Source organism: Delphinapterus leucas, chromosome 8, assembly GCF_059928025.1.
Source record: "Delphinapterus leucas isolate spDelLeu-1000000601 "Yukka" chromosome 8, BTC_Dleu_Yukka2, whole genome shotgun sequence".
NCBI lineage: Eukaryota > Metazoa > Chordata > Mammalia > Artiodactyla > Monodontidae > Delphinapterus > Delphinapterus leucas.
In genome coordinates, this window is record NC_143136.1 from 45450814 (window position 1) to 45464437 (window position 13624).

Consider the following 13624-nt stretch of genomic DNA (forward strand, 5'->3'; position numbering starts at 1 on the left):
AAGTATGAAGGCAGGTGTGCCCCTGGAATAGGTGGTTTTGTAAAGAAGGAAGGAGCGGCAAAACAGGCATGAAATAAGAGGCAGTGAAGAAAAAAATGAGTTAGGAAAGAAGGATCATGATAAACCTACCATTTTCTTTCCCGCCTTAACAAAGAATAAGCTATTTTGTACAATTCTGTCATAACACTGTATTGCTAGAAGAACAACCATTCAAGATTTAACAGAGTGGAAGGCTAAATTATTCTCTAAATGCTGACAAACACTTGTACATACAGCTGGCCCGGGATAGCCTGTGATTCCTCCTGGTACTCCAGACTTGACATCATATGCCTCATACTGGGGAGAATAGTTCTGTAGCAAAGAGACCAGGTAGTTAAGATCATGTTGATATATAGATCATAATTCTTTTCAGAAGCATTTAGAAGAAATGCATGCAACATCTGTTCACTGATAAAGTTTTCTGCATGCCAGAGAGTGTGGTATGTATTATTTAATTATCTTGCTAATTCTATCTCTGTAACTTTAGATATTAGATGTCTTACAGAAATATTTGCCTAGGCAATGCACAAATCTTTCAACTGACTGTATGCAATTTGTTTCTAAATAATTTTTTTCTACATGCTCTTACTAAAAATATTTCTAAGTGATATCTACAGCCTTAGAAACATAAGATCGTAGACGAAGGCTGAAAGAGCCTTGAGATCATATAATCTGACTTTCTTACTTTGAGCAGAAAAAATGAAGATGTCAAATTACTTTCTCAAAAGTTAATGATACAAGTAAAATTGATATCTCCAGTTTTTAGTTAATGTACCTAACAGATTCGCCAAAAAGTAAGCATCCCCATAGAAAACAAGCACGAGATTTAATAGAAAGTTTCATGTGTTTATTGGATTGTTTTGGAGATTATTTTATTTTGAATTCTAGGCCTAGCAATGGATTCTGTTTGGTACCAAGATAAGAATAAGTTAGACTATATCCTTTGCTTCCTATCAAATTGATTTTTGAAAATCTTTTTTTTCAACCCACAGTGATTTGTATATATGTTTTCTAATTTCTCCTAATTTCATGCAGTAGAAATGTTGTCTTATTTATTTGTTTAGTTATCTGTTTTACATGCAGAGTTAGTGGGTTGCCATGCTTTTCAAGAGGAGCAGGATATGCTCTGAAGGCTTGGCAAGAGTAGTTGCATAGGCTTGAATAATCCTCCGGACTTAAAGTCATTAAGGAGTGCTCATAGCTCTTCAGCTGCTTTTGTCCAGACTTTCAGAGGCTTTACCATCAGGATTATAAGGGGAATAGTTACAGCAATTCCTAAATTCTCTAGGTTAATTCTTTGGGGAGTTGATGGTTCATTTTTCAAGCCTAATGCATATATTATATGCCTGCTTAGAAGCTAGGAAATTTTGCAAAGATATAGTAGCAATAGCATTAGAATTATGAGGAAAAGTGAATATTTATAAAGCACTTAGAAGAGTGCCTAGCATATATAAGCACTAGATGGGAATTTGTTAAATACATAAAATCAGAGAATAGATATAAGAAACCCACAGAAGTGAGATGTCATATAGACTAAAGAAAAGAAAATGAACCAGGTAGTTTTAAATAGGACACTCTTTTAGTTCTGGAATTTATTACCTGGTTACCAGTTGGGCATGATTCACAGATTCCAGGAGGGCCGGGAGAACCAGGGGAACCTGGCAGTCCTGGAAGACCAGGATCACCATTTCTCCCAGGAATACCAGGAGGACCCTAAAAAAAAAATCAGAGATAAAAATAAACAAAACACTGGAAAGTCCTAGTGATTTAGAATCATTATTAAATTGTAGCTTCTATGCTTTATAAGAAATCAACATAAGGGATATGTTTTCTCAGGAATCTATACATTTGTACCCAAATCATGTGTATAATTTCAGTGTAATTTATTCCTTTGCATATTGACCTATATGTTATTTTTCAAACCAATAATAGGGGTGAAGACACTATACAAAGTTGGGGAAATCTGAATCTTTACATGCACAATTATGGATTCTCAGTTTGAGTTTATCATGTGTCATTATTTAAATATGTGGTACTAAAGGAAATGTATACATGATGAAAGTTCAAATATGGAAAGGTTATTAGAAGGGAAAAAAAGAAAGCAAACTCATCAAGGAACTAATTTCCTTTCACTGTAGAATGTTTACTTACTGGATCTCCTTTGGGGCCTTGAGGTCCATGACCATTAGGAGGGCGAGTGGGCTAATAAATGGAAAAGATATAGATTAAACAAGACATAGATAGGAACTATTTTCCCATGAAGTGTGTCCCAATTTCTTATCCTAAATTGCATCCAATCCCTGGTTTTTAACAGGAAGGTTCACCTTTTACTGGTAATACCCATGTGATTATTTGCTGGACATTACTTTCACTTCCTTTCAGGCTCCTATGACATAGGAACTATTCATGTGTTTAAGTATGAATCTTGAGTATGTACAGATTTTCTTTAAACTCACAGCTGTTGGAGGCTGTGGGCAAACTGCACAACATTCTCCAAATGGGATTTCGGGGTTGGGACAGTCTAATTCTTGGTCATCACATATTATGTCGTCACAGAGAACAGATCCTGAGTCACAGACGCATATTTGGCATGGTTCTGGTTTCCAGACATCTCTATCCGCATAGGACTGACCAAGATGGGAGCATCCTCCTTCAACAACTGAAAAATAAGAGAGATGGTGTAATATTTTGCACATTCAAAAAAATCCAAAAATTAAATTATGAAGAATATCATGGTCTTCCTCCATAATTTGCTAAGTAGTAAGAGACTGCGTTAAATACCAAATCTGTTTATTCACATCAAATTGGCATACTAAGGTAAATTTTCCTTAGGGCCAGTAGGTATTTTACTTTTGCTTGTAGTGAGAACTTAATACCAGTGGAAATCTGACAATCGCCTAAACATTTACTTATTAATTGTGCAATTGAAAACAAGTTTTGCTATCTAATTTCTATTCTTTGCTTCAACTATAGATGGGAGCATTAAACTATAAAGATGATTTTGTCACTAACTCTGAAGGCTTTCTGGATTTTATTAACCTAGTTGAGAAATTCAGGGGAAAACTGAATTACTCTTGGCAACATAAAACTCTTCCAGATTCCTGGGAAAATCTTAACAAGTCTTATTGTATGTATTGAATATCACTGCTAGCTCTGTTGGGCATTAGTAGGTCAACATAATATGATATAATATAATATATTGTATACCTCATATGGATGTAAAGAGGTTTCCAAATCACTAAAAAAAAAAAAAAGTTTTTAAAACAAAAATTGGCAAGGAATAATAAGGAAAAATATGAATCATGACCATGTGTATGTGTGGCTTAAAATGGTCAAAAATTTGCTTCAACGAAAATTTTAGACTTGTTTCCTAATTATATGTAAGATACTGACATTTCAGCAGCTATTAACAATGAATCAGCTTAGGGGTTGCCAAAATAAAACCAGGTCTCAATTCTTAAAGCATTAGCTGTGGACTGTGCTTGAATACAACTTTAGCTCTTGAGGATTACTTTGATAGCTTGCCAGTAACTGAGAAAATAAATTACAAGTTTCTAAACATATGCAAAAATTTTTGCCAACAACAAATCACATACTTGTTCAGTATTTGTATTTTTGTGAAACAGTGAAATTTTATTTTTTCAGAGCCCGAACTTTTGTCTGTTGAAAGAGGCTTGCTTGAGAGAAGGCAAGTCATTTAAGAACACTTTTTGGTGCCTTGTGGCCAAGAGGCCTTTGAGAGAGTCCTGAGGTTTTTCCACCTGGATACTACATACAGCCATGAAGATCACCTCTTCAAGTTCCTGTTTTTATATCCTCTCCATACCTGAAGTAATGCTAAATATTTTGAGTATAGAGGTTTGGCTGATTCAGTAAAAAAAAGTTCACCAAAAAAGGAGAATTTTAGAATCTAAGGACTCTACAGCGTACCTCCCCTCCTCATTTCCATCTATGTGTGCAGATACAACTTTAATCATCTTGTGCCACACCCCTGATGGATTCAAGAAGTTTAAAAGTCTTTTCTTGTTACAATTACCCAATGTGTTTACAGCTAATAAAAGAAAGTATGATTGTTTCACTGCAATTTTAAGTAGGCAAGAAAGCATCTGCTTATTTTAAAAAGTTATTATAGCTCCTCCTCCATGTTTGAAACAGATGAGAACATTGGAAAGAAATATTGTCTAAGCTTTTAAAGGAGCATTCCTTTATACTTTGTGAGCATAAAAGCTGAATGCCAAAATGCTTACCTCACGTGAATGAAGTAGGCCTATGTAAATGGTGTTTTGAAAGATATGCTTAAGGGAAGTGCAATCTTTTTCATATTATTATGAACAGTAGTAATTTAAAGGATCTAGGCATTAAATTTTTTCTCTAAGCAGAAATGACATATTTAGGAACTAAGTTCACTGGTTTTCAGAAGAGGCATGAAAATTTTGATGAGATGGAAGGTTGTTTAATAAAATTGTATGACATACACATTTCAAACTTTACACTGGCTCCCTTTTCTTAAGATGAATTATTTTTAAAAAATTTCTCTAAATTAACAGTATATGAAGTGTCCCAACAGATTAGTTTTAGCTCAAGATTTTTTCTCATTAATAATGTGGATATCAGGCTTCTCAGCTTCCTTGAAGATATCACTAGTATAAAGAATATTGACCATAGGCCAATATATGTTTGAAATTTGCTGAGAGTAGATTTTAAGTGTTTTCACCACACACACACGCACACACACACACACGTAACTATGTGGATGTATTAATTAATTTGATTGTGGTAATCATTTCACAATGTGTATATATATCAACTCATCACGTTGTACACCTTAAATATATACAATTTCATTTGTCATTTATATTTCAATAAAGCTGAGAAAAAAAAGAAAAAGATACGACCAGTTTATACTAATACTTTTTTTAGCTCTTTTTCTTTGGGTCAAGAATATCTTTCTATATTTAACATAGGACCTGTTTTATAAAAATTAGCTGTTGGATACAAATGAAGGTAACAGTTAAAACTAGGGTCAAGCATGTTGTATTTTAAATATCTTCTCTTCCTACATTCTTATTCTGCTTTAAAATCAACATAAAACATTTTCCCTTGTGTATTCATCCTCCTATATTTGTGTCTCATTGAAGGTACTATCACAACCTAGAGATACAGTATTTTACATTCACTCTGCAAACTTTTAAACAAATGAGCATAATATTGACATTAAAGTTGTAAATGAATTTTTTAGAATTGGGGTTAAACTCAGTGTTACATAATGAAAATTATTTAGCCTTTTCTTTCCAAATTTTATTAGAAGCCATGTGTGTTATGCTTTTTAAAACAAGAGGTCTCAATATAAATGTTGAGTTAATTTGGTGTACTTCTCTTTTTTTTAAAGGTGATGTTGTTCTAAATAAAAGAAGAAAGGTGGAATACTTGAAAAGTAAGAATTAATGCACTTTTGTTTATTGCCGTAACTTATCTCACATTCATTTGAAAGAAATCTGGCTCTCCTGAAAAGTCAGTTCCTGTAGAAACTTGTAGCTGAAAGTCAGACTTTTCTCTGCAGTTCTACCTCAGTCACCCTTGTTGAAAGAATGGAGAATTTTATGTAGTTGCCTCTAACTTTGTGTTTTGTGCATGACAAAATATGGTTGGCAATATGTTCTCTCAGAAGCTAAACCTATTACACAGATGTCTCACGGTCCTCAGTTTTAGGACCATAGCCTAGTTATATATGAGAAAATCATGGCAGAGTAAAGGAAAAAAATGTTTTGCTTTCAAGAGGAATAAAATGCTCTAGTTAGCCACTTGCAGCATTTAGAAATAAAATAGAAAATGGAATTCAGAAACAGTAGTCATCTCATATTATTCCCTTCTTTTCTTAGATATCTAAATTCAGAGCAGCTTTGATGAAAAAAAATAAGATACATACTTTTGTAAATATGTTAAAGAAAAAGTAAATAATCTCATTTTTACTGCTGGACAAGTAATAGATTTCCCAATTACTTCCTTTATTGTTATTGCTTAAACTAAGTCTCCCTGTTCCAATGTGTAATTAATTTTAAACCCCACCTCTCATGTCACTTAATGTTTCTGTTCCTTAGTACAAAGAACTGTCCTGAAATAAATTTCTCTGTGGTCACTCAAACAATGCATTAGACTAAATCATCATCTAAGTTATAAAACAAAATGAAGCTAGTGTATGACATAATCCACTCTTTGACTCTTATTTCCTAGCTCTCTGTTTTGGAACTTTAGAGAAAAATAAAACCAAGTAACATAATTTAATATTTTCAGATGTTCTTAAAAGCTTTCCTTTTTGGTGTTTTGGTTTCCATTCTTCAAATGTTAATTTATGCTGATTTGATGGAATTTTACTGTAGTGACTAAAAAATAATGCAAGTTATGTTTGTCTTAATTACATTTTTGGAGTAAAAATAATATGCCCTAAAGCATCCAATCAAATTGTTAATTTAGCTTGAGTGATAAGTTTAATTTTTTTCTCTTCTCTTCTTATTGAATCCTCTTCAGAGAGAAGGTTTTCTTTAATCTGAAAATCTAAAAATAACAGATGTGATATGCAAATTATCGTAACATTATTTTCCTGTTACTGTAGAAAGTTGAATATTTTGTAAGTGTGAGCAAAAGGAGTTCATATAGCTTCCAGCTGAAATATGTTTGGCTTTTAAATGATACTTATGTTTGAAGAACATACATTTTAATAAATATGTTTTGGCTGCTTATTATTAATCAGAGTATGTTAAAGTATGTTAGATGAATTAACAAAAAGGATTGAAGGAAATATCTGTAGACCTAAGTAGATAGATAATTTCAATTTTAAAATGTTTTGCATGGACAAGGTAGATTCTTCTTATTCTTGTCCCCTACAAAAGAAGAAAACAAACCCAAAACCAAGAAATTTTATGAATAGTCATTTCTAGATGTTTCCTTGTTTTATTCTTTATAGTTATATGATTTTTATGTTTCCAATTAGAAATTTCCTTTAAGGTGGTTAATATTTTGCCCTGTGAAAAATAAAAAAATATTAGAGAATTAGAATCAAAAGTATCATATACCTAACAATCAGCAATTACATTATAATATAATCTGATTAGTGATCAATTATAGGATTACTGAGGAAAATATATTGTATAATATTGTATAATGAAAATATACTTGTATAATTACAGTTGGCAAACATCTTTAAGTTTTATGTCTGATAACCAAAATGTTATTCTTACCTTCCTTATCACTAAATCATTAAGTACTTTAATTTCTTCCTTACAGTAATTTTATTTTCCAGTGTTAGTAAAACTAATACTAGGCAGAGTTTGTATCTGTATCTCTTATGTTGCAAGCCCTGTTCTGAGCACTTCGTATATCTATTTTACTTAATCTTTCCACAGGCCCTGTGAGGTGGGTGTTGTCATAATCCTCATTTTGCAGGTGGGAAATCTGAGATACAGAGACATGAAGTGATTTTCCCAAGGTTTTATATGGTAAGAGGTAAAGCTAATATTTGAACCTAGGAAAGCTGTCTCTAAATTCCATACTCTTAACTACTACATTCTATTCCCTTTCTGCAGTTTCAAGGGCAGGGTGGGATTAAAGAAGTTAACTTCAAAGCTCTGTCCCATTATGGTTTCTAAATCCTGCAAGCTTAAAATCAGAATCTAAAAAGACGGGTTTATTTCTTGGTTTTTTTAAAGAATAACATTTTTCTGCAGAATATCTTTTCAATCTGGCCTCAAAACAAGAAGATAATATCTGGAGTTGAATTCTGTTGTTTATTTTCTCCTGACCTTATGAAAAAGACTTTAATCTCCAAGACCACCCTAATGACATCCAGACCACCAACAGGATTAACTGGGACTGGGAACTCAGCATACATTTTACTAGATACAGAGAAGCAGGATCCTATCAGCGGCAACAACAATAAACAGATAAGGCTTATGTATCCAGTGCAAAAAAACATATTTAGGATGTCTAAGATTGATTTTCAGAAAATATAGTTACTAAATGATTCATATTAATGAACCTCTAACTACATTAAAAGCTTCCCTTCTGAATCTGGACATTTATGAACATACCAGGCAGCTCCAGAGTGTTTCTCTGATTTTAATTAACTTGAGAAACACAGTCCCTGTTTGCTATCCTCCACACCAAACACTACAGAAAACAAAGTTTTGGAAAAATAAATGCCATTTTACTGAAGCAGTAATTTCTTAATGTGACTTTTCAAAGCAAATTTAATTTTTAATAGGTTCTGAATCCTTTATGTTCAATGTTTACATCTTTGGGGCACTTTAATTTTTGCCCTCTTCTTTGAACTTTTCATTTTGTTCACTAAGATTACATTTTAAACGGCAGTTCTTGACCTCAGTCATGGAAAATACAACGGTTTTATTAGTTAATCTGAAAGGAATTCATTTCTGCTGTGTTTTCATTAGGCACAGACAGAAATTCTAGTGTTTAATGTAACTCCCCAAACTGCAGTTAACAAATGGTTTGTGTAAGAATTGCTATCTTATTTTTTCCGTTGTCATCTTGACATGAAACAGGCCAAGTTTCCCTTTTGAAAACTCTAGATTTTTTTACATCATACCACCCCTCTCTTTTCTATTTTATTTTATTTTTTTCTTTTGAATGTAGAAAACAACAGCACTACACTTTTTTCCAAGAAAAACTGTTTTACGAGAAACAGCTCACTGAGATGTTTCCAGAAAGTTATTGTAGACCTGGAAACTTTACAAATGTTCTTCATGTCCAGCAAAGGCAATAACATCTTTCATCTTTAAAACTTTAACTCTTAAGCAATCCACTTTAATCACTTCAAGGTGGTGAGATCATCTGATGTTACAGAATGAAAGAACTGAGCTACATAATCTTTGGAACGCTGCACCAGTCATCCACAATGGAAACCATGGGGTTTCAGTAGATGGCACTCTTCTCGCTGAGTGACTACTCAAGTTCTGGCATGCAACTCTGTAGGTGTGGGACAGAGACTTTTGTGAGGGCTTTTAGTCTCAACTCTACTCCTAGAAAACTCATATCCAATGGTTCTTGATTTTTTTATAATGAGCCTGTAGATAAGACATCAACCCAAGAATCTGAATTAGTTAGAAGCACATAACCACAGTCTTCCTTTTCCAGAATTGTTCCAGTGGCTTTGTTCTTTTCTCTTACAATACAGAGATGTTTAATTTCAGAATTTAATCAGAATATCTATTTACTTAGAGGCCTTTAGATCATCTGATGTTGAATACTCTAGAGGTGGGGAGGAAATGCAAGGTATCATTAATGAAAAACACAAAATTTTGTACCAATACTTTATTTTCTTGGAATTTATATTTTTACAGAGCTGAAGATAATTTCTGCTTAAATTTTAGATGAGCCTCCTATTTAAAAAGTAGATTTAGCAATTCAAAGTGTGCTTGATCAGTAACAAATCCCCTCTTAAAGCATAATGGAAATTAGTGTAAAAGAAAATAGACTCTCATAACCTGTGATAAGGAACTGATTTCTCTGAGTCCATTTACAGTGGACTTTAATTCTAAAACAATTAAATGCCCACAGTTCATTATCACAGTGTAATTAGCCGAGTAACTAAATATAAGCTCAAACATTAGAACACTTTTAATTAAAATAAAGTTTATCTCCCTGCCCTAATGAAGCAATATTACTTAGTAATAACTTTTTATCCTTTTATCTATTTAATAAGCAGTAACTAAAATATGTCAAAGAGTCTAAAAAATCAGAAACTTGACAAATATTCACAAAAATAGTTATATATTATATGTGGAATAGTTATATATGGAATTTTGAAAATGGTCATAACATTCAAGCCCATTTCCTAAGTCTTTGAATATTGCTACCATGTGTTTGTGTTTGAGTATGTGTGTTTGACAATATTTTATCAGTAATATACCTATTTTCTTAGGAAAGTAGTGTTTAATATTTAAAATTCACACATGTGATATTTTTAAATCTCATTATAAAGTATGGAATCCAGCTGTGTAACATTTATGTTGGCATTGGTTATGCAAATGGTAACTGTCAGGTAGCAAGTCTCTGTGCTTAAAACCTGGCATGTTTATAAACTACAGGAAATATAAAATAGAACATATTTCTCCATTGGTAGAAGAAAATACATGAATTAGATAGAACTTTCACAGATTTGTAAAAAGACCAAAATTCTTTGTGAGGACATGTTTTATGCTCTAGAATATTCATGTGAGTAGACTAGAAGTTAGTGCTTATTGGAGCTGTTCTGCTTCTGGGATTCTCAGGGCATTTATAAGAAATCCATATCCCAGAACTCTATATGACTATTCTCAATGTGCTGTATATTCAACCACCTCCTGTAACCTCCCCAAAACTAATCTACCAGCAATTTTTGGTCTTGTTTTGTAAAACCTCCAGGGAACATAAGATGTTACTATCTCAAAAAAAACTTAAACATCTTTTTTCATGAGAAACAAAAGCAGTAAACTGAACAAAATCCTTTACAACTTCTTTTGAGCATAAAAGCATACAAATGGATCAGCAAAATTTCATAGTTTTTTATTATATTCTGCAGCTAAAGGGAAAATAAAAATAACTTATGTGATATAAAGATCCTGTAGGTATCAAACACTTTTTTCCCCTCTGAAGTGGGATTGAGAAGAAAAATAGTCATAATGATTATAAAAGATTGTAACCACCAGGCAACCACAAATATTTTGTCACTCTTTTGAACTAAACATTAAATGTTTGCAGTCTTTCCAATAAATGAGAACTTTGTGATTTTTTCCCCAGAAATTAGCAGAATTTAAGGATTTTTAAAAAGGTAAAAGTCTTGATTGAGGTGGAGGTGTGGTAGAAGTCATTTGGTATTTTTAGCCAAGGAAGGACTAGGGGTTGTGGCATCTTCTGGGAGAATAGAATGGGGAGGAGAAGAGGAGAGGAACAGAGGAAAGAGGATTGAGAATTCAAGGGAAAGAAAGGGGGAGGAGACAAGAGGAGGGAAGAAAGAAAAGAGATGAAGCCACACAGAGGGCACTAGGGGATGAGGGCGGGGGTGATAGAGGAAGCAGGGAAGGAGGAGGAGAGATGGTCTTGCCTAGGAAGGGGGTGGGGTGATAAGTGAAGGAATGACAAGGGGGAAGAGGTCTAAAGGAGTCAAAGGGGGTGGAGAGATAAGAAGGTGGAGAAAGGAAGGGAGGAGAGGAAAAAGGAGGAGAGGAAATTAAGGGAACAAGGAATATGGATGTTTCTTTTCGTTTGTGGCCATGGTCTGAATATAACTGAAGAAATATCATTGGGTGTTTCCCCCCTACTTACATATACAACCTATAGGACACTAAAGATATCTGACATTAAAAATGAAAAACTGTTTTCAGACACTATGTTTGCAAAAACTATAGGTTTAAATGTAAGCATTTTTTTATTATGTGCACATAGAAATGAATGTGTAATGATTTCTTCTAGCATCTGCAAACTTAGCATTTAAAGACTTATTTCTATGAAAGGTTTAATTCCAATATGTCTGGTATTTTAATGACTCTGAGAAACATATGAATTAAAATAAATATTTTCACACAGTAAGATAATGAACCAAACATGGTTTTGAGGAAATTAGAACATGAGAACCATCATTTGCACTTATTAGAAAATAGAACAAATCAACTTTTTGAAGTCAAAGAGTACTAATATCTTTACCTTGTTTGCAGAAAAGTCAAACATTCCTGTTGAAAATATTTTCATAAATATTCTCTTTGTCAATGTAAATGCAGTTAAAATGTAGAACATGCAGAAAACACTAGGCCCTTAACAATAAATTATTAGAAGATATGTATTAATCAACCATGTAAGTGCTTGAAACTGAATACAAACAGGAACAATGAAACTTTTATATAGTTTGAACCTTTAAAGAACGTTGCAGATATTACCTTGTTGCCATTTTACAGAAATATATTTCAGTGGTTCTAATAATAATGTGTAGTGTTTTCCTTTAGACTATCCTTAATACATGCTATTTTTAAGATGCATTATCTTACTGGGTAAACAATGCTTAATGCTCTATGCTGACAAAGAATCCAGCATACAAAGGAGAGCATAAAGGTATTACAAGAGACCAATAACTTCCAGACTGCTTAGGGAAGCGTTCCACGATGTTAACAATCCAAGAGGGGAACTTTGTAAAGCCATTTAAAAAAGTTTCCAGTACCGTTAACGTGAAAACAAGTTAGTACAAGAACATCGTTATCTTCAACAACCAGAGAACTTTCAAATACAAAACGGACAGTATTCTCTTTAAGCAAATGTAAAAAGCACCACCCTGGTCAGTACTATGTTTCACAGCTGGGAGCTGACAGAGGAAATTAGCTTTTAGGAGACTGGTTTCCCCTTTATACTGGTTTGTAAAGAGAAGTAAAGGCAAAAACCCCATAAAGTTTCTTGAAATCAGTACCTACTCACCTTCCTGTTGTGCCAGAATAACAGTGGGATGAAGCAGAGCGAAAAGTAACCAGATCCCCTTTTGCACAAAGCTCATCATGTCTAAATATCGGACATGAGACTCTTTGTGCAAAAAGGAGAAAAGCAAAGCAGCTCAGAGTAGCACCATCAGTTGTTCCCTGCCCTTCAGCACCGGGCCCGTCATAAAACTCAGCCACTGAGATTCCTGTGCTTTGGCCTTAAATAGGAAAAAGTTTGGCTTCCTTCGCTCTCCAGCCCCTTTCTGAAATATGAGAGCAGCACCCATCCCCTGAGCAGTAAAAGAAATGATTAATATGTCTTTTTCCCTTATGGAAGACACAACACACAACTTAGGAGAAATTGCACATCTGGAGCTTGTGTCTATGTGTGTATGTATAAGTTTGTTTCATATTTTAGTCATACGTGTCTTTGCACAACTTAAGAATGTATATCAAAAAGCTCTGCCTTGAGTTTTAATAAAAGACTTAGATGTGGGTATTTTTTTATCTCCCCTTATTAACAACTGCATCATTTTGAGAAATTTCTTGATGCCCTTTTCTTGGGCATGACTAATTTGCCAACCTGATCTTCCTAGAAGACTTTTATATTGGGATTTTGCCAGAATCCACCCTAACTCAATTTAAATAGGGAACTGTAAAAGATTAGCTGGAAGAAAAGCCTCTGTTTGTCCACCCACTCTGGGTCCTGGAAATTCAGTTTCAGGCAAATATCAAAAGACTAAATATCTAAGATATGTTTGAATGGCACCTTAAAAGTTAGCTACTAATCTATAGCTGTTTCTATTTGTCACAAATTTCTTTAGCCAGCCAAAGAGTAATTCCTTGTGAGAGTGCAAATTTTGTACTGCTTGTAAAAGCTGAAACAGATTTTTCTAGAGAAAAATTTAGCCCTTCATGTCTTGACTTTGTAAGAAACAGAAAGAGAAAGAGCTTATCACATGAAATATCAAAAGAGTACCAAAAGTTCTCATTTTATCTAGATTGGTATAAATATTAGTATAAATATTTCTCAATTTAGACTTTTGTATGTATGATTTCCAGGCCACGTTAACATAGATTTTCAATGTATTTCTGGATATGGGGAGTAATTTCTGGGTCATATTTTAAAGAGG

The 13624-nt window shown here is 33.4% G+C and overlaps 1 protein-coding gene across 1 annotated transcript in view; it reads right to left on the reverse strand.

The window, feature by feature from the left end:
- COL3A1 (collagen type III alpha 1 chain) overlaps positions 1-12704 on the reverse strand; it is a 39436-nt gene extending 26732 nt beyond the window's left edge. Inside the window, exons 1-5 of the mRNA XM_022567233.2 lie at positions 12493-12704; positions 2496-2698; positions 2191-2241; positions 1639-1752; positions 274-351 (exon numbers count right to left, since the gene is read on the reverse strand). Of these exons, the coding sequence (XP_022422941.1) occupies positions 274-351; positions 1639-1752; positions 2191-2241; positions 2496-2698; positions 12493-12571 (525 nt within the window). The 5' untranslated portion in view covers positions 12572-12704. The remainder of the gene's footprint in view (positions 1-273; positions 352-1638; positions 1753-2190; positions 2242-2495; positions 2699-12492) is intronic.
- Positions 12705-13624: the final 920 nt, after the last annotated feature.